Here is a 20,058-nt window from a genome sequence, read left to right as displayed (position 1 = left end):
AATAGAGTAATCAATTAATAGTATAATTTGTTTGGAGGAAAAAGGGGGAGGCTTGCAAGCCGAAGAACACCATCCCAACCGTGAAGCACAGGGGTGGCAGCATCATGTTGTGGGGGTGCTTTGCTGCAGGAGGGTCTGGGATAGGATAAAGTAATCCTTCTAACCCCCCCACAACATGATGATATAGATGTACTATTGTAAAGTGGTTGTTCCACTGGATATCATAAGGTGAATGCACCAATTTGTAAGTCGCTCTGGATAAGAGCGTCTGCTAAATGACGTAAATGTAATGAATTAGTATAGTATAATGAAATAGTAGAATTAATTAATGAATAGTATCATTAAATAGTATAATTAGTATTACTAGTAATCGGCCAGGTTAAATGATTTGCTGTATTCCTAAACAAAAGTGTCAGTGCATGAACAATTGTAAAGGATGAATTGCATAAATAAATAGCATATTTGAATTTTAAATTCATTATGTTACTAGTTTTTGCATCGTAGCCAGAGCAATGCTACTGCACGTGTGGTCATGTGATGAGCACATGGACAGCACTGATATTCTTGGAAATAGAGCTGCACCTCTTGAATTATGAGAGTTATTAGACAAAGGTAAGTGTAATAGAAATGCCAGAATATCTTCTTTCAGATACTGTATAGAAATCAAAGTGTTTTACCTGCATGTGACTCTGAAGGAGGATTCAATAAAGTGATGATCCTTTCCCTGCATTTGTAAATTACAAGATGCGCCCATCTCTTCATGTTCAATTTGACAACTGATAGGCCTAATATTGTCACTCATCAGATTATTGAAAAAATGTAATCCTGTCTATTGGCTAACTCTTATGTGTGCAATTAGTTTGGGTATAGTGTGTAGTTTCGATGGCCGGTTGTGCAGGCTGACTGGCATCGTTTGTTTCCCACTCATGAAGTTGGATAGAGTAAAGGATATGTTTCGTATTATTCTAAAGAACAACTCCAACACACAGCATGTTTTCATTTCCCTTCCAATACATTTGATTAGTAATAGAGTTACAGTAAATAAAACAGTCCCGTAACAGCTTCTTTTTACAAAGTAAAATGTAAAAGAGAACGGTATCAACTCACAAGCAGCACGGTCAAAATAACATAAGCTCCAACGCTGATAAATAGGCATAACACAAACTCATCATTACACCATTTTTTCACAATTAAATCAACTTCTTCACCCTCCTTAACATTCAGTTGGTCCTAATTTAAATTCAATTGTGAAGCAACGTGCACAATTATCGGCCATTCATTCATTTGTCATTCATTCAGTGAGGAGAGAGAGATGCATTAACGCCTGGCTGGGTACCAACATCCTACAGCACATTGTCTTGCAGGTTAAGTTAGGAGTAGGTGTGGGAAAAAACTGAGTAAAAGGCACTAAATACTTCTCTGTGGTTTCAACATTCTGACAATTGAGCTGTGTAAAATACAACCATTTAGAAAAAGTCAGGGAAGCAGCAGGACAAAGCTTTTTTGGGGATTGATTTCTTTAATTTACTAAATCAAATGTCAGTGGCCGTTGGCCTATGGCGGTTCTAGTGTTAAAAGACTAGGCAATGCACATCCAGACAAACTACTGGGACCCTCAGCCAAGATTGTGTCCATTGTACACTAAGCTGGCTGGTTAGGTGGTGTGCTGTTAACCTAGTAGCAACTAGGTGTTAGTTAGGTGTATAAGGTCCCCGGCAGGTGAAAGTAACCTCTGTTTGTTTGCTCCCTCCCTCCTCAGGTGTCGGCCTTGGCATTGGACCCCTCTGGAGCCCGTCTGGTCACCGGGGGATACGACTTTGACGTGCGCTTCTGGGACTTTGCTGGGATGGATGCAGCTCTGAATTCCTTCAGAACAATACAGCCCTGCGAATGGTGTGTCCTCCACCTAGACTAGAACATACACATGCCTATCAAACAGAGTGCATTGGGAGCGTAACCCATTAGGCCGTCCACCCATGCAGCCAGAGCCATCAATAAACGAGGGATATTGGCCAAATGAGCAATTTTTACCTTAAAAAAAAAGCTTATAATGACAAAAACACTTCCTTGTTTGTGATGTGTAGCGTATACAAAACTTTACAGCCAGTTGTTTTATTGGTTTTTACTTTCCTTAAACAATAGTTGTCCACATCACGGTTCAGCTGTCGGAGATTTGAGTGATAAATGCATCAGGGCATTGCATGCATACACCTATAGGCTTAGGAGTCCAATGTATGATATTAATATATATGAAGAAAGAGAAACGTAGGCCTAGCCTCAGAGAGAGAGATGGCGGCAGCATGCTACGACACCGACATGTATTTCTTTATCCTTGCCAGATAGGCTACTGCGTCTGCTATACAGATATAGGTGTACAGAAGGAGGCTAATTCATGAATTTTTTTTGCAGAATATTTTTCTTTATTAAGATAAGCATTATATTGGTAGATAATAGGAGTAACTCTGGTCGCAATTGCAGCAATTACTAAAAAAAGGCTAGTGCCTACTGTAATCAACAAATGATAGCAATAGGCTAATAATATTAATTTTACAACAAGCCTACTTATAACCTTAAACTAAATATGGGGCACACAATTATAAAGACAGATTAAACTTCATTTAGCCAACCAAAATGTCTCAACAGAATGAAACAAAACACATTCAGCATTATTAAGGAGCTGGTTTAGATCAATAAATAGGCCTACAATAATAACAATGATATATTGTAATAATGATATTTTGTTTAAATTATTAATATGAAAAAATAAGTTAAAAAAATAGCATCCTACCTGAATAGAGAGTTGCACAGTAGCCTGCATTTGGCTGCGCCAACGTTCTTCTCATATTTGTCCACTACAATATTAAAACGTATCCCCTTGTAGGCTTTTCACTATGGGGGGAATTCAGACCCGAGTTAAGTAAACGTAAATGCAACGTAATTCCCTTTCTATGCACTTTTCTCTCTGTTCTGACCTTGAATTTAAGCATGATAATAGCATGCTATTCACCAGCTATTTGTTTGGGGTGGAGATGGAATAAATAAAGGTGTGGTGGTGTGTCTAGAGATATGCCATATTCTGACCTTGACTTAATTCCACCACCTTTACACGCGAGGAAACCATGAGTAAAGTCTAGTGAACCTACCGGTTCCAAGTGGAAAAAAACATGGACTGAATGTTTGTAGATATTAAAAAAACACCATTCTCCATGCACTTTAATTTACACTAAGTTGCACCCCCTTTTGCCCTCAGAACAGCCTCAATTCATCAGGGCATGGACTCTACATGGTATTAAGCATTCCACAGGGATGCTGGTCCATGTTGACTCCAATGCTTCCCACAGTTGTGTCAAGTTGGCTAGATGTCCTTTGGGTGGTGGACCATTCTTGATACACAGGGGAAACTGCTAAGTGTGGAAAAACCCAGCAGCATTGCAGTACTTTACACACTGAAACTAGTGCACCTGGCACAAACTACCATACCCAGTTCAAAGGCACTTGAATATTTTGTCTTGCCCATTCACCCTCTGAATGGCACTCATACATAATCCATGTCTCAATTGTCTTCAGGCTTAAAAATCCTTCTTTAACCTGTCTCCTCCCCTTCATCTACACTGATTGAAGTGGATTTAACAGGTGACATCAATAAGGGATCATAGCTTTCACCTGGTCAGCAATGTTCTCTCAATTTTTTGGGGAACTGAGCAAATTTCAGGTCTGCTGAGCCCAACTTACAGCACACGTTTACTGTGAACCCTGAGGCTGTACCCGCTTGAAGTTACAGTTTTAACAGTGGCCAAGTAGGCTACTGTGGCTACTTGATCATAATGTAGGCCTACCAGAGTGGCCTACCATAAAAAACAATGGAGAAAATGCATCCCATAACATTTTAACATGGAAACAGCTGTTCTATCATTCAGCCTACAGTAGTAACCAATGTGTTTTGTTCATTCCATGAGACATTTGAACAAAACATGCAGGGCTTGACATTAACCTGTTTATCTACTTGTCCTTCAGACAAGGAGGTGACTGAAAATGTTGTTGTTTGATGCAAATAAAATGCATTATTATTACAATACCATTAGTACAGAGAATCAGATAAATTATGCTACCCTCTGCCTATTGGCTACTTAGCTTATTCAAGCCTATGCAACATTAACCAATTAACCAACTGTACCATAGCAATGAGGTTTGTGCAGTAAGCTATAGGCCCAATACATTATCACCGCATATTGACTTTGCTTGAATTGCCCTGCCAATGCATTGTTGTTCGGGCCATTTTTAGCTCAAAATATAAGGTAGGCTATATGATCACACCGGTAATAGATCCATTGTTGTGTTACCTGTGAGGCACACCTGAGTGAGCATCCATTTAAATAATTAGCATTTATTTTTTATTTTACCGGGCTGATGGTGCCTGCATCTTATGGTCAGTCTCAGCAGAGGGAGAGAGCAGCAGACTCAGGGTCTGCCTTTCAACATCCCTCCGCTCTCCCTTTCCTCCACTGACACTGACCAGAAAGGGACATCGTCTTCCAACTGATGGCAAAACTCGAGTCGCACCGCATTATTTCTGCCTCATGCACAAATTCATGTTGTTACTCCTATGAACAGAGTAAGTGAAATATTCCTTGATATTAAAAAAGACCCAAGCCTCTAATATTAACAACAATGCAAGCCTATAGAAACACTTTCCTACTCGTTCATTACTGCTGCAGTGACACAAAGTGTTGACAGTGCTGAGTAAGAACTTCAACATAAACAGCAGCTCTTTGCTGTATTCGTTGACAGTCTTCTCTAGTCATGGTTTTAAATGTTTTGAACTCTCACAGAATCAACTTTGCTGTAGCTTTTGTACCTTCAGACAAATGAAATGGTTCTAAATGGCAACAGTTGCCTTCCCTGCGAGCAGGGCAGCTGAATCGGGTTCACTTACGGCCAACAGCCCAAGACGAAAAAAAATATAATTGGCTTTATATATATATATATATATATATATATATATATATATATATACATTTTTTTTTACAGAACAGTTTGCAGATCGACCAGGACTCCCTTTGAGATCGACCAGTTCAATCTCGTGTAAATACCTGTGTGCTGATATTTATTCTGAGCTGCGCGGGGCAGTCCCGGGGGAGCGGCGCGGGACAGTCCCAGGGGGAGCTGCGCGGGACAGTCTCGGGCTAATGTTTTGTACACTCGGTGTATAACTTGATAAGAGCGATTGATAAATGAGTATCTGTTTGGATAAGGGAATTGTAAATATACATTCCACTTTTAAATCTATTTTATCTTATAATCGCTGGAGACAAATGTGAAACCACTCATATGGCAGCAACCTGAAGCATATCGACTTAAAGTAAAGTTTTACATTTAAATTGTACAGCATTTTAACTTGCACTGATGGGCACTCTTAATTATAGGCTACCCGGACGTTCTCTGTTTTCTATTTGTATCAAGTGAAGTATTAGCCTCTATCAGTATCGACCGTCAATAGGCCTAATAACCACACATATTCAACTGCCATTTTACTGTTAGTTCTTTTCAGTTGGTATAGCCTACATCATTCCATTTAATGACATGTTTCGTTTACCTTCATTTGCTTCCTCTGTAAACGGCGTCACGGCCGTGTGGTTGTTGCTGAGGATCATTAGTAAAAAAACATGTAGGGTGATTAAATCGTTATGTAGCGGAGAGCAGACCAAGTCGTAACAGTTTGAACCCGACGCATGGTGCAATAATTAATTGGCCGTGTCATCACACAGTTCCGTCGTTAGTGCAGGCAATAGACAAGGATGTTGCCTACTATTGTACGCTATTCTCCCTATTATAATTCTGTGTACACTAATCTTCCAACATTAACATGGGTTGAAGAGTTGAATGTGGCAATTTTCCATATTATGGCCCGTATTATCAGGTATGCTATTAGCAATGAGCATTACCATCTGTAGCCCAACTGATGCAGCATAGGCTGAAGCATGGGGTTGCCTATCTGCTTTCACCCTGTTGGGCTAATCATTAGTTAGATCCCAAATGTAATCTTTTAACTAGTTAGCATCCTATTGATGAATTTTATGTCCCAAAAATCTTGCATAAACACAGTGAATTTAATGTAAGCCTATATGTTTAGGTAACTTGGGGTAAACCGCCACCCGGGGTAGCACGTTCCCTGTCTGTACTTCTCCAAGAAACCACTTCATAGGGTGGCGTTTTAAGTCCAAATTACTCTACAATTGACCCGTTACAGTTAGCCCTACTCTCCCCTATGCACTCACAGGGATTTGCAGAGGTGTATGGTGCTTAACCATGACACTGCAGTTTGCGCATATTTAGGAGTTGACAAATAAAGTAGGAATGGAAAGCTGGGATTGCCTTCTTTTTAACAAAGGCCATTTAAACTGCTATTTTCCCCACGATTAAAGGAATTGTTGTGCATTGACTGCTTGTCAGAATGCAGGTTTCCCTCCCTATGGCACTCGTAACTTAAATGCGCCTCGAGAGGAATATATATCTCACATAGAACACACAACAACTAGCCGACTAGGTAAATAGGTAAACTATTCTACAATGGGGTTGTCTGATTTGTGGCCTGTTCTAGCATATTCAAAGTGCGCCACGACAGATGTTTTTTCACGTTCCATATTTTTTTGCCATGGAAGCAATGATTGTGCCGTGGCGCAGCGCCACAGTTAAATGACTGCAGCGGAAACACTGTTCCAATATCGCAACGATCAAACTTGAGATATGGCAACTTTCAGGATGAGTCAACCCACTGGATTTTTTTATTCATCAATATATTTAGTGCGTAAAGGCTCTAAACCTTTTTTTATGATTCATAAATACTTTCCCAACCCTAAATAATCTACAAAATCAGAGTATTTTTAAGTCTACCAATTGGTGCTGAAGCAGAGACGAATATGCATATATTTAGATGGCTTAATTTCATTTATCCCTAATATTCTGAACCCGTTCTTTCAATATATTCTATTGAGTCTGATATGCACCCCGGAACAATTTGTCCTGCTACAATTGTATTTATCGGCTTTTAATTTATTTTATTGGCCAAAAAACGGCAATTACCAGCTAAGGAAACCCTGCTATCAAAATGCTCATACACATGCACAAACATGTTGTTGTATTGCTTCAGCGCACCTCATGTTAACCTTAGTACCTCATGTCAGAGGAATGGATCTTCTCCCTTTAATTAAATGGACCTAACCTAAATACTGTATACTCGGATGCAGATGAGAGAAGAGCTTGTGTATGTGTTTGTGTACATGTGTATCACTGTGCGTATTTAATGTTTGTTTCGTGGAACCCATCAATGAATACATTCTCTCAGGGGTTTTGAGAACCAATGGGCTGAGCTGGAGCGGGCTTTCCCTGAATCTTATTAGCAGAACTCTACGCCACATTTAGCCTGATTACAGAGCTGTCCAATAGTCTCTGCGGTCACTGACACACTAGGCCGTATTTGGAGAGCCGTGTGAAGCCCACTGTTTCTCCATCGACCTGCAGGGCACACGAGTTAAAAACGAGGGGTTATTTCCGCTTAATGAGGAACCTTGATTGGTTCAGTGTTGTTGACTCTTCCTCCGAAGGAAATGTAGTGATGGCTGTCTGTGCTCCAGCCCCTGGAGGTAGGAACAGAGATGTTAACCCAGTTTTATTTCACTATGGTCCCACTCCCTAAGCGTTCTGCTCCCCGCACGAAACCTGGCTGGCCCCTCTACCCCCTGCTGTGTTAATGCAGTTTGATATTGACCTGAATTGCTATCTGCACTTTGGGAGAGTGGTTATGTGTGTGTGTTGCGTGACACGTGTGGTGTGCGTGCTTGCATGGAGTAGGAGGTAACAGTAAGAGTTCAGCGCATGGATTGGCATTGTGAATGGGTTGCTGGTTAGGCTAAATCCCAATCTTTGGGCTCATATTTAAACCTCTCCACTCCTTTTCTTGCTGGAAAGAAGAAACCCAACTATGTTTAGTGCAGCCAAGGTTAGCCGCAGTGTGTTCCATTCTTCTGTCCCAGTCTAACAGACCTTTCATTGTGTTGAGTCTGAGGGACAAGACAGAGAGAGGCCCAGACCTAGACATCTCCACTGTTGGTCTGTCTGGTCCAAATCTAATGGGCCGAACGTCTGACCGTTTCCGCTAACTCTCTGTGATGTGTGTTGTCACGGTTCCTATGGTAACAGGTTTTTGTCTAAAACTGCTTCGGGATTTAAAGCTGTTATATGACATCGCTGTAGCTCTGATGCCGTACACGTTCAGACCTAGCAGATGTCTCTCACCAATTCAACAGAAACTCCCACAAAGACACTTACCGCACGCATTTCAGGAATGACCAATGGTAGCCACGGGAATGATAAGTAAAAAAGCTTTGCCTTTCTCATCCTCTCCCATTGTGTCCCCTCTCAGCCACCAGATCAGGTCCCTGCAATACAGCATCACTGGTGATGTCATCCTGGTGGTCTCTGGGAATGCCCAGGCCAAGGTGTTGGACCGAGACGGGTTCCCGGTTATGGAGTGTCCCAAGGGAGACCAGTACATCGTGGACATGGCTAACACCAAGGTACACACTCATCCACCACCTACTCTCTGATATGTGCTTCCTCTGTTACTGAGAAGGGAAGAGATATAGCCATCGGACACTATGGCCTTCCCCCCCTGTCGGTGGCCACTCAAACAAGCATTCGGGCCTGGACCTTAGCTTTGTGTCAGGGATGACCCCTGCACTGTATGTTCTGCAGCTGCAGGTTAGTTTGTGTATGGGGGTAATGATGTGTACTGTACTTCCAGCTGGGAGCAGTCAGAGTAGAGTAGGAGAGGGTCACGATGACATTCACAACTAGATCATGCCGTGGTGAGCGACCACTGACCAAGGTCGCGTTCATTCAATGCGTCTTGGGTGAACAGTTTTTGCTGTCTAAAAGGCCGTTGCTGACTGTCCATTTGCAGAGCATGTTCTGCATGGTGGCTGAGACGCCTGTGAGAATGATGTGATAGAGATGACTTCCCCAGTAGGATAACTACTGTAGGGTGTCCCTCTGTCTCTCTACATTCCTGTGGATCCAATGCTCCATTGGGGCTGTAGCTGGCAGCAGGGTTCTGGGTAGTGAAGCTCTGCTGAAGGTGACCCAGCTAATTTAGTGTGTCCAAAACCAATTCTCTCACATCCATACATCACCACCACACACACACACACACACTAGTCTCTCTCTTTCTCTCTCTCTCTCTTCTGCTCTGTCTCTTGCACAGCACCCACCCATATGCTCACTCACTCACTCACTCACTCACTCACTCACTCACTCACTCACTCACTCACTCACTCACTCACTCACTCACTCACTCACTCACTCACTCACTCACTCACTCACTCACTCACTCACTCACTCACTCACTCACTCACTCACTCACTCACTCACTCACTCACACACACACACACACACACACACACACACACACACACACACACACTGTGTGTGAGAGAGAGGACTGGGAATTATCACAATACTTTGGTTAGCGATACGATATGCATTGCAATTTTCACGATTCTGTATGTATTGCGATTCGATACTGATTTTATTGCGATTCGATGTTCCAAACATACTGCTCATCATGTCTGCTGCAGAGGGACAAGAGAGAGCCATGATCATTTTTTCATTTATTTTTTCACCCTGTTTCACTCCAATTTCGTGGTATCAAATTGGTAGTTACAGTCTTGTCTCATCGCTGCAACTCCCATACGGACTCGGGAGAGGCGAAGGTCGAGAGCCGTGCGTCCTCCGAAACACGACCCGACATGCCGCACTGCTTCTTGACACAATGCTCGCTTAACCCAGAAGCCAACCGCACCAATGTGTCTGAGGAAACACCGTACACCTGGCGACCGTGTCACCGTGCATGTGCCTGGCCCGCCACAGGAGTCGCTAGAGCCCAATGGGACAAGGACATCCCGGCCTGCCAAGCCCTCCCTTAACTCGGACGACGCTGAGCCAATTGTGTGTCGCCTCATGGGTCTCCCGGTCTGGGCCGGCTCCGACACAGCCCTGTATCGAACCCGGATCTGTAGTGACACAGCTAGCACTTCGATGCAGTGCCTTAGACCACTGCACCACTCAGGAGGCCCCCATGAGAATGAGTCATGGAAATAGAAGTACTGAAATCTATTTAAAAAATAAGATGGCGAAAAATATTGGAGTGTTGGTGCTGGTACAGCCAACTAGCGCAAAAAGAATATTGCAATATTTTTATAACGATACAATCGATATATAATCAACAATTATATCCTGATATGTAACTGTATCGATCCCCCCCTCACTAACACACACACTAAAGGCTTTCCATGGTTTCCTAGTATCAGTGAGGCTGATTTTTCCACCCAGGTTTCTGTTTGTAATTAGGCTTATTCTTTTTGAAGTGGTGTTTACTGTCAAGTGTGTGTGTCAATCTGGTTCTAATTAGGCATTGGCAGTTGGCTGTCCTCTCCTGTTCTGTTGGGGAGGAGGGGAATCAGAGCTGCATAGCAACGGTAGTTCCTCCAGTCCAATTAAGACCGTGAACGACCGGAGCTGTTTGTTTTGATGCCTTTTGCCAGAACGTGGAAGTAATTCAGTCATTTACAAAACCATTTAAGCGCTAAACATACAACACCGTTTATGGACTGTACCCTAAGCATTACAAGTATAGGTTGAAATACTTTTTTGTTCTCCATCTGTGAATATTCAAAGTAGTCCTTGTATTTTACAGTATGGAGAGAGATATAGCTTTTAAATGCTATAAATGAGCGAGAATGACGGTTTGATAAGTCCTGGTAAAGGGGAACATGGTACAGTGGAAGCCGGGCCGTGTCCAGTCCCATGGTAAAAGGGCCAAGGGGATCTCACAGTGAGCAGGCAGGTCTCTCCACAATTCACACACTGATGTCATTTTGCTCAACTCCTGTCCTCCCTGTCAGGTTGAGATATGTCATGTCTGAACACTCTTTGCTGCACGTCGGAGAAATCCCCTGCCCTCTCGGTGCGAGAGGGCCTCTCTCTGGGCAGTCGCTCTTTGAAGATGTTATTTGTTATGGCTATTTCTGCGCGCATTCTTTTTTACCAGAGGAGAGCCCTGCTGGAGGTCACAGTGCTATGAGCTCTCAGTTTTGAGGCAGAGGGAGCTCCACTGGGCCTGGCTGGCTCTGGTGTTTAGGGGGTTCTCCTTCCCTGTAGGTTTATCTCTTTTAGCTGGAGAAGGACCAAGGGCTAACTAGGAGCAGTGAGATCAGGCTGCTATGCAAGATGTGCCACTCTCTGTAAAATAGATGTTTGGTCGTTACTTGTTTAAATCCAGATTCCTCAGTGCTGATTGGGTAAAATTATAGCCATTTAACTACGTTTCTGTCTGTCTTTTTATTTCAGGGTCACACTGCCATGCTGAACAGCGGCTGTTGGCACCCCAAGATTAAGGACGAGTTTATGACCTGCTCCAACGACGGGTGAGTTGTGTGTGTGTGTGTGTGTGTGTGTGTGTGTGTGTTTCTCTGCTGGTGAATCTGAGATTCACAGGGACAGACAAACGCACTGGTACAAGCTGGCAGTGGTGAGAAAAGTACTCATTTGTCATACTTGAGTAAAAGTAAAGATATCTTAATAGGAAATGACTCAAGTAAAAGTCACCCAGTAAAATACTAGTTGAGTAAAAGTCTAAAAGTATTTGGTTTTAAATATACTTAAGTATCAAAAGTAAATGGAATTGCTAAAATGTACTGAAGTATCATCTCATCTTCTTCCAAGATGGCGTAGCAGTTCAGACGTCCTTTACCCTCCTCTTGTCGTGTCCCGTGTATATATATATTTACATATTTTTCTTCGCATATCTTTTTACATTTTTTTCTTCTAAAAACTCAACCTCAAAGCACTCTCCTGCAACCCGCCTCACCAATTTAAAAAAGAAAGTATTATTTACCTCAAATCTGAAATCCACAACAGAAGTTAGCCAGAGGTTAGCCATTTTCACTGGCTAACGTTGGAGTTCAGCTAGCCACGGTTAGCGGTCATCAGATATCCATTAGCTCGAAAAGCTATCGCCAGTCTTTGTACAGCGCGACTCAGACCAGAGCATACCGGACCTATTCTCTCTCCTTTCCCCGGATTTCTACCAGCTAAATAGCTGCTACCTGAGTGACTATTGGCAACGTCGGTCCCGGAATTAACACACATTATTCCGGAGCTAGCCAGCTGAAGAGTTCCGTCAGCCACTCCTGGGCTATTCCTGAGCTAGCCAGCTGAAGTGTCTCCTGGGCTACAATCACCTATCCGGACCCGTTTTACTGCCGATGCAGAGCCCCATCGGGCCTTCACGACTGGACCACCGACGTTATCTGCCGAGGGAGTTATCCAACTGGCCCCTCCGTCGCGACGTAACCTGATCGCCCATTCTGCGGCCCGCTAATCGTTAGCTGTCTTTTCGGCTGCGATCTGAATAGGTCTATCGGACACTTTTCTTGGGCCACTATAACTAACTATTTTTGCCAACTTGGACTGGTCCCCCCTTCCACACGGAACCCCACTAATCCACAGACGGAAACGCACGAGGTGGCTAAAAACAGACCTCCCTCCATCTTCCACCAGCTTGCTACCTATGGCCCGGCTAGCTGTCTGAATCTCACTGGACCCTTTGATCACTCGGCTAAGCATGCCTCTCCTTAATGTCAATATGCAATGTCCATTGCTGTTCTGGTTAGTGTTTATTGGCTTATTTCACTGTAGAGCCTCTAGCCCTGCTCATTATACCTTATCCAACCTCTCAGTTCCTCCACCCACACATGCTATGACATCTTCTGGTTTCAATGATGTTTCTAGAGACACTATCTCTCTCATAATCACTAAATGCCTAGGTTTACCTCCTCTGTATTCACATCCCACCATACCTTTGTCTGTACATTATACCTTGAAGCTATTTTATCGCCCCCAGAAACCTGCTCCTTTTTCTCTCTATTCTGGACGTCACAGACGACCAATTCTTATAGCTTTTAGCCGTGCCCTCATACTCATTCTTCTCTGCTCCTCTGGGGATGTAGAGGTGAATCCAGGCCCTGCAGTGCCTGGCTCCACTCCTACTCCCCAGGTGCTCTCTTTTGATGACTTCTGTAACCGTAATAGCCTTGGTTTCATGCATGTTAACATTAGAAGCCTCCTCCCTAAATTTGCTTTATTCACTGCTTTAGCACACTCTGCCAACCCGGATGTCCTAGCTGTGTCTGAATCTTGGCTTAGGAAGTCCACCAAAAACTCTGAAATCTTCATCCCTAACTACAACGTTTTCAGACAAGATAGAACGACCAAAGGGGGCGGTGTTGCAATCTACTGCAGAGATAGCCTGCAGAGTTCTGTCCTGCTATCCAGGTCTGTACCCAAACAATTTGAACTTCTACTTTTAAAAATCCACCTCTCTAAAAACAAGTCTCTCACCGTTGCCGCCTGCTATAGACCCCCCTCGGCCCCTAGCTGTGCTCTGGACACCATATGTGAACTGATTGCCCCCCATCTATCTTCAGAGCTCATGCTACTAGGTGACCTAAACTGGGACATGCGTAACACCCCGGCCATCCTACAATCCAAGCTTGATGCCCTCAATCTCACACAAATTATTAATGAACCCACCAGGTACAACCCCAAAGCCGCAAACGCTGGCACCCTCATAGATATCATCCTAACCAACGTGCCCTCTAAATACACCTCTGCTGTTTTCAACCAAGATCTCAGCGATCACTGCCTCATTGCCTGCACCCGTAATGGGTCAGCGGTCAAACGACCTCCACTCATCACTGTCAAACGCTCCCTGAAACATTTCAACGAGCAAGCCTTTCTATTCGACCTGGCCCTGGTATCCTGGAAGGATATTGACCTCATCCCGTCAGTAGAGGATGCCTGGTTATTTTTTTTAAATGCCTTCCTCACCATCTTAAATAAGCATGCCCCTTTCAAGAAATTTAGAACCAGGAACAGATATAGCCCTTGGTTCTCCCCAGACCTGACTGCCCTTAACCAACACAAAAATATCCTGTGGCGTTCAGCATTAGCATCGAACTGCCCCCGCGATATGCAACTTTTCAGGGAAGTTAGAAACCAATACACACAGGCAGTTAGAAACACCAAGGCTAGCTTTTTCAAACAGAAATTTGCTTCCTGCAACTCAAACTCTAAAAAGTTCTGGGACATTGTAAAGTCCATGGAGAATAAGAACACCTCCTCCCAGCTGCCCACTGCACAGAGGATAGGAAACTCTGTCACCACCGATAAGCCCACTATAATTGAGAATTTCAATAAGCATTTTTCTACGGCTGGCCATGCTTTCCACCTAACTACCCCTACTGCATTCAACAGCACTGCACCCCCCACAGCTACTCGCCCAAGCCTCCCCCATTTCTCCTTCTCCCAAATCCATTCAGCTGATGTTCTGAAAGAGCTGCAAAATCTGGACCCCTACAAATCAGCTGGGCCTGACAATCTGGACCCTTTCTTTCTAAAATTATCTGCCGAAATTATTGCAACCCCTATTACTAGCCTGTTCAACCTCTCTTTCGTGTCGTCTGAGATTCCCATAGATTGGAAAGCAGCTGCTGTCATCACCCTCTTCAAAGGAGGTGACACTCTTGACCCAAATTGCTACAGACCTATATCCATCCTACCCTGCCTTTCTAAGGTCTTCGAAAGCCAAGTCAACAAACAGATTACCGACCATTTCGAATCCCACCGCACCCTCTCCGCTATGCAATCTGGTTTCAGAGCTGGTCATGGGTGCACCTCAGCCACGCTCAAGGTCCTAAACGACATCGTAACCCCCATCGATAAGAAACAATACTGTGCTGCCGTATTCATTGACCTGGCCAAAGCTTTTGACTCTGTTAATCACCACATCCTCATCAGCAGACTCAGTAGCCTTGGTTTCTCAAACGATTGCGTCGCCTGGTTCACCAACTACTTCTCTGATAGAGTTCAGTGTGTCAAATCGGAGGGCCTGCTGTCCGGACCTCTGGCAGTCTCTATGGGGGTACCACAGGGTTCAATTCTTGGGCCAACTCTTGTCTCTGTATACATCAGTGATGTCGCTCTTGCTGCTGGTGAATCTCTGATCCACCTCTACGCAGACGACACCATTCTGTATACTTCTGGCCCTTCTTTGGACACTGTGTTAACAACCCTCCAGACGAGCTTCAATGCCATACAACTCTCCTTCCGTGGTCTCCAACTGCTCCTAAATACAAGTAAAACTAAATGCATGCTCTTCAACCGATCGCTGCCTGCACCTGCCCGCCTGTCCAGCATCACTTCTCTGGACGGTTCTGACTTAGAATATGTGGACAACTACAAATACCTAGTTGTCTGGTTAGACTGTAAACTCTCCTTCCAGACTCACGTCAATCATCTCCAATCCAAAGTTAAATCTAGAATTGGCTTCCTATTTCGCAACAAAGCATCCTTCACTCATGCTGCCAAACTAACCCTCGTAAAACTGACCATCCTACCAATCCTCGACTTCGGCGATGTCATTTACAAAATAGCCTCCAATACCCTACTCAACAAGCTGGATGCAGTCTATCACAGTGCCATCCGTTTTGTCACCAAAGCCCCATATACTACCCACCATTGCGACCTGTACGCTCTCGTTGGCTGGCCTTCGCTTCATAATCGTCGCCAAATACATTGGCTCCAGGTCATCTACAAGACCCTGCTAGGTAAAGTCCCCCCTTATCTCCGCTCACTGGTCACCATAGCAGCACCCACTTGTAGCACGCGCTCCAGCAGGTATATCTCTCTGGTCACCCCTAAAGCCAACTCCTCCTTTGGTCGTCTCTCCTTCCAGTTCTCTGCTGTCAATGACTGGAACGAACTACAAAAATCTCTGAAACTGGAAACACTTATCTCCCTCACTAGCTTTAAGCACCAGCTATCAGAGCAGCTCCCAGATCACTGCACCTGTACATAGCCCATCTATAATTTAGCCCAAACTACTACCTCTTCCCCTACGTTATTTATTTTGCTCCTTTGCACCATATTATTTATATTTTAACTTTGAACTTTCTTCAAATAACAAATCTACCATTCCAGTGTTTTACTTGCTATACTTTATTTACTCTGCCACCATGGCCTTTTTTGCCTTTACCTCCCTTGTCTCACATAATTTGCTTACATTGTATATAGTCTTATTTCTTTCTACTGTATCATTGATTGTATGTTGTTTTACTCCATGTGTAACTCTGTGTTTTTGTATGTTGTCGAACTGCTTTGCTTTATCTTGGCCAGGTCACAATTGTAAATGAGAACTTGTTCTCAACTTGCCTACCTGGTTAAATAAAGGTGAAATAAATAAATAAATAAAAAATCAGAAGTTTAAATAATTTCAAATTCCTTATATTAAGCAAACCAGACTGCACCAATTTATATATTTTTTATTTTTATTGGTGGATAGCCAGGGGCATACTCCAACACTCAGACATCATTTACAAATGAAGGATTTATGTTTAGTGAGTCCGCCAGATCAGAGGCAGTAGGGATGACCAGGGATGTTCTCTTGATAAGTGTGTGAATTGGACCATTTTCCTGTAAAAATGTAGCGAGTACTTTTGGGTGTCAGGGAAAATGTATGGAGTAAAAAGTACATTATTTTCTTTAGGAATGCAGTGAAGTAAAAGTTGGCAAAAATAGAAATAGTAAAGTACATATACCCCCCAAAACTACTTAAGTAGTACTTTAAAGTATTTTTACTTAAGTACTTTACACCACTGCAAGCTGGCTACCACCCTGTACTCAACCTTGCCCTATGTACATAGTCATTGAAAACTGGTCACTTTAATAATGTTTACATACTGTTTTACCCACTTCATATGTATAACTGTATTCTAGTCAAGGCTCATCGTATATATCTACTGCTGTACACTCCTTTTCTATTCATATACTGTCCATAATGTCAATACACACCATCATATACATACAGTATATATTTATATTCCGGACTCTGACATCACTCGTCCTATTTCAGTATTTATTAATTCCTTTATTTACATTTTTGGGGTTTGCATGTATTGTTTTGCATTGTTAGTTATTACTGCACTGGTAATAAGAGTCTCGGGCCGACTCTCTTCTCTCTACATTTTGTATAAATCAATGATGTTGCTAGTGCTGCTGGTGATTCTCTGATCCACCTCTACGCAGATGACACCATTCTGTATACTTCTGTCCCTTCTTTGGACACTGTGTTAACTAACCTCTAGACGAGATTCAATGACATACAACTCTCCTTCCGTGGCCTCAAACTGCTCTTAAATGCAAGTACTTGCTCTTAAATGCAAGTAAAACTAAATGCACGCTCTTCAACCGATCACTGCCCACACCTGCCCGCCCGTCCAGCATCACTACTCTGGACGGTTCTGACTTAGAATATGTGGACCACTACAAATACCTAGGTGTCTGGTTAGACTGTAAACTCTCCTTCCAGACTCACATTAAGCATCTCCAATCCAATTAAATCTAGAATCCGCTTCCTATTTCGCAACAAAGCATCCTTCACTCATGCTGCCAAACATACCCTCGTAAAACTGACTATCCTACCGATCCTTGACTTTGGCGATGTCATTTACAAAATAGCCTCCAACACTCTCCTCAGCAAACTGGATGCAGTCTATCACAGTGCCATCCGTTTTGTCACCAAAGCCCCATATACTCCCCACCACTTCGACCTGTAAGCTCTCATTGGCTGTCCCTCGCTTCATATTCGTCGCCAAACCCACTGGCTCCAGGTCATCTATAAGTCTTTGCTAGGTAAAGCCCCGCCTTATCTCAGCTCACTGGTCACCATAGCAACACCCACCCGTAGCACGCGTTCCAGCAGGTATATTTCACTGGTCACCCCCAAAGCCAAATCCTCCTTTGGCTGCCTTTCCTTCCAGTTCTCTGCTGCCGATGACTGGAACGAATTGCAAAAATCACTGAAGCTGGAGACTCATATCTCCCTCACTAGCTATAAGCACCAGCTGTCAGAGCAGCTCACAGATCACTGCACCTGTACATAGCCCATCTGTAAATAGCCCATCCAACTACCTCATCCCCATACTGTTATTTATTTTGCTCCTTTGCACCCCAGTATCTTTACTTGCACATTCATCTTCTGCATATCTATCACTCCAGTGTTTAATTGCTATATTGTAATTACTTCGCCACTATGGCCTATTTATTGCCTTACCTCCCTTGTCCTACCTCATTTGCACACACTGTATATAGACTTTATCTATTGTGTTATTGACTGTATGTTTGTTTATTCCATGTGTAACTCTGTGTTGTTGTTTGTGTCGCACTGCTTTGCTTTATCTTGGCCAGGTCGCAGTTATAAATGAGAACTTGTTCTCAACTAGCCTACCTGGTTAAATAAAGGTGAAATAATTTATTTTTAAATAAAAAAAACTGCTGGAGCTAGGAACTTAAGCATTTCGCTATCCCGCAATAACCACTGCAAAATTGTATTTGATTTAAATGAACACAGCACTGGGCTGTCTCCTACAACTGGAGGGCTCTATCAGAGCTGGGATGAGTGGCTTAATTGGTTTGAGAAAGGCAGTAATGAGCTGAGTAAGGGCGCACTGCCATGTCTCACTGGTTTCTCAGAATGGCACCGTGCAACTCATGCCTACTTGGTCACTAATCTTCCTAACAGCAGGATTATGTGGATCAGGACCCTCACCGAAGAAGACCCTAAACGATTCTTACAGGGAATAAACTAGTCGGATAATCTCACCAAAATGTAAGGACAGCAATGCCGGTGTATGATCACTAGAGTCTTCGTTTGAGCTGGGGTACAGTGGCTTATCCAGGATCAGCCGGAGGATTGCAAATTAACATATCCCTTTAAGACTCATTTTCATTGAGAGCACCTGGGCATCAATATGGCCCTCTGAAGTCTATTTCCAATTCAACAGTTACTAGGCAGTACAAGTTTGAGCTTCCAAAAATGCTGGTTTATCATTGCTGACAATATAAACTCAGCAAAAAAAGAAATGTCCTCTCACTGTCAACTGCGTTTATTTTCAGCAAACTTCACGTGTAAATATTTGTATGAACATAACAAGATTCAACAACTGAGACATAAACTGAGCAAGTTCCACAGACATGTGACTAACAGAAATGGAATAATGTGTCCCTGAACAAAGGGGGGGGTCAAAATCATAAGTAACAGTCATTATCTGGTGTGGCCACCAGCTGCATTAAGTACTGCAGTGCATCTCCTCCTCATGGACTGCACCAGATTTGCCCGTTCTTGCTGTAAGATGTTACCCCACTCTTCCACCAAGGCACCTGCAAGTTCCCAGACATTTCTGGGGGGAATGGCCCTAGCCCTTACCCTCCGATCCAACAGGTCACAGATGTGCTCAATAGGATCTTCGCTGGCCATGGCAGAACACTGACATGCCAGTCTTGCAGGAAATCACACACAGAACGAGCAGTATGGCTGGTGGAATTGTCATGCTGGAGGGTCATGTCAGGATGAGCCTGCAGGAAGAGTACCACATGAGGGAGGAGGATGTCTTCCCTGTAGCGCACAGCGTTGAGATTGCTTGCAATGACAACAAGCTCAGACCGATGATGCTGTGACACACTTCCCCAGACCATGACGGATCCTCCACCTCCAAATCGATCCCGCTCCAGAGTACAGGCCTCGGTGTAACGCTCATTCCTTCAACAATAAACACGAATCCGACCATCACCCCTGGTGAGACAAAAGCGCGACTCGTCAGAGAAGAGCACTTTTTGCCAGTCCTGTCTGGTCCAGCGACAGTGGGTTTGTGCCCGTAGGCGACGTTGTTGCCGGTGATGTCTGGTGAGGACCTGCCTTACAACAGGCCTACAAGCCCTCAGTCCAGCCTCTCTCAGCCTATTGTGGACAGTCTGAGCACTGATGGAGGGATTGTGCGTTCCTGGTGTAACTCGGGCAGTTGTTGTTGCCATCCTGTACCTGTCCCGCAGGTGTGATGTTCGGATGTACCGATCCTGTGCAGATGTTGTTACACGTGGTCTGCCACT

General features: G+C 43.7%; 1 protein-coding gene across 1 annotated transcript in view; it reads left to right on the top strand.

Annotated features, from left to right (window-relative positions):
• Positions 1–20,058, top strand: part of wdr70 (WD repeat domain 70) — an 86,296-nt gene that overhangs the window by 6,600 nt on the left and 59,638 nt on the right. Inside the window, exons 7-9 of the mRNA XM_014130171.2 lie at positions 1,760–1,893; positions 8,420–8,573; positions 11,404–11,480. Coding sequence (XP_013985646.1) covers positions 1,760–1,893; positions 8,420–8,573; positions 11,404–11,480 — 365 coding nt within the window. The remainder of the gene's footprint in view (positions 1–1,759; positions 1,894–8,419; positions 8,574–11,403; positions 11,481–20,058) is intronic.

Source organism: Salmo salar, chromosome ssa01 (genome assembly GCF_905237065.1).
Source record: "Salmo salar chromosome ssa01, Ssal_v3.1, whole genome shotgun sequence".
NCBI lineage: Eukaryota > Metazoa > Chordata > Actinopteri > Salmoniformes > Salmonidae > Salmo > Salmo salar.
The sequence above is the reverse complement of the archived record's forward strand: the minus strand, read 5'-3'. Positions and strand labels throughout refer to the sequence as shown.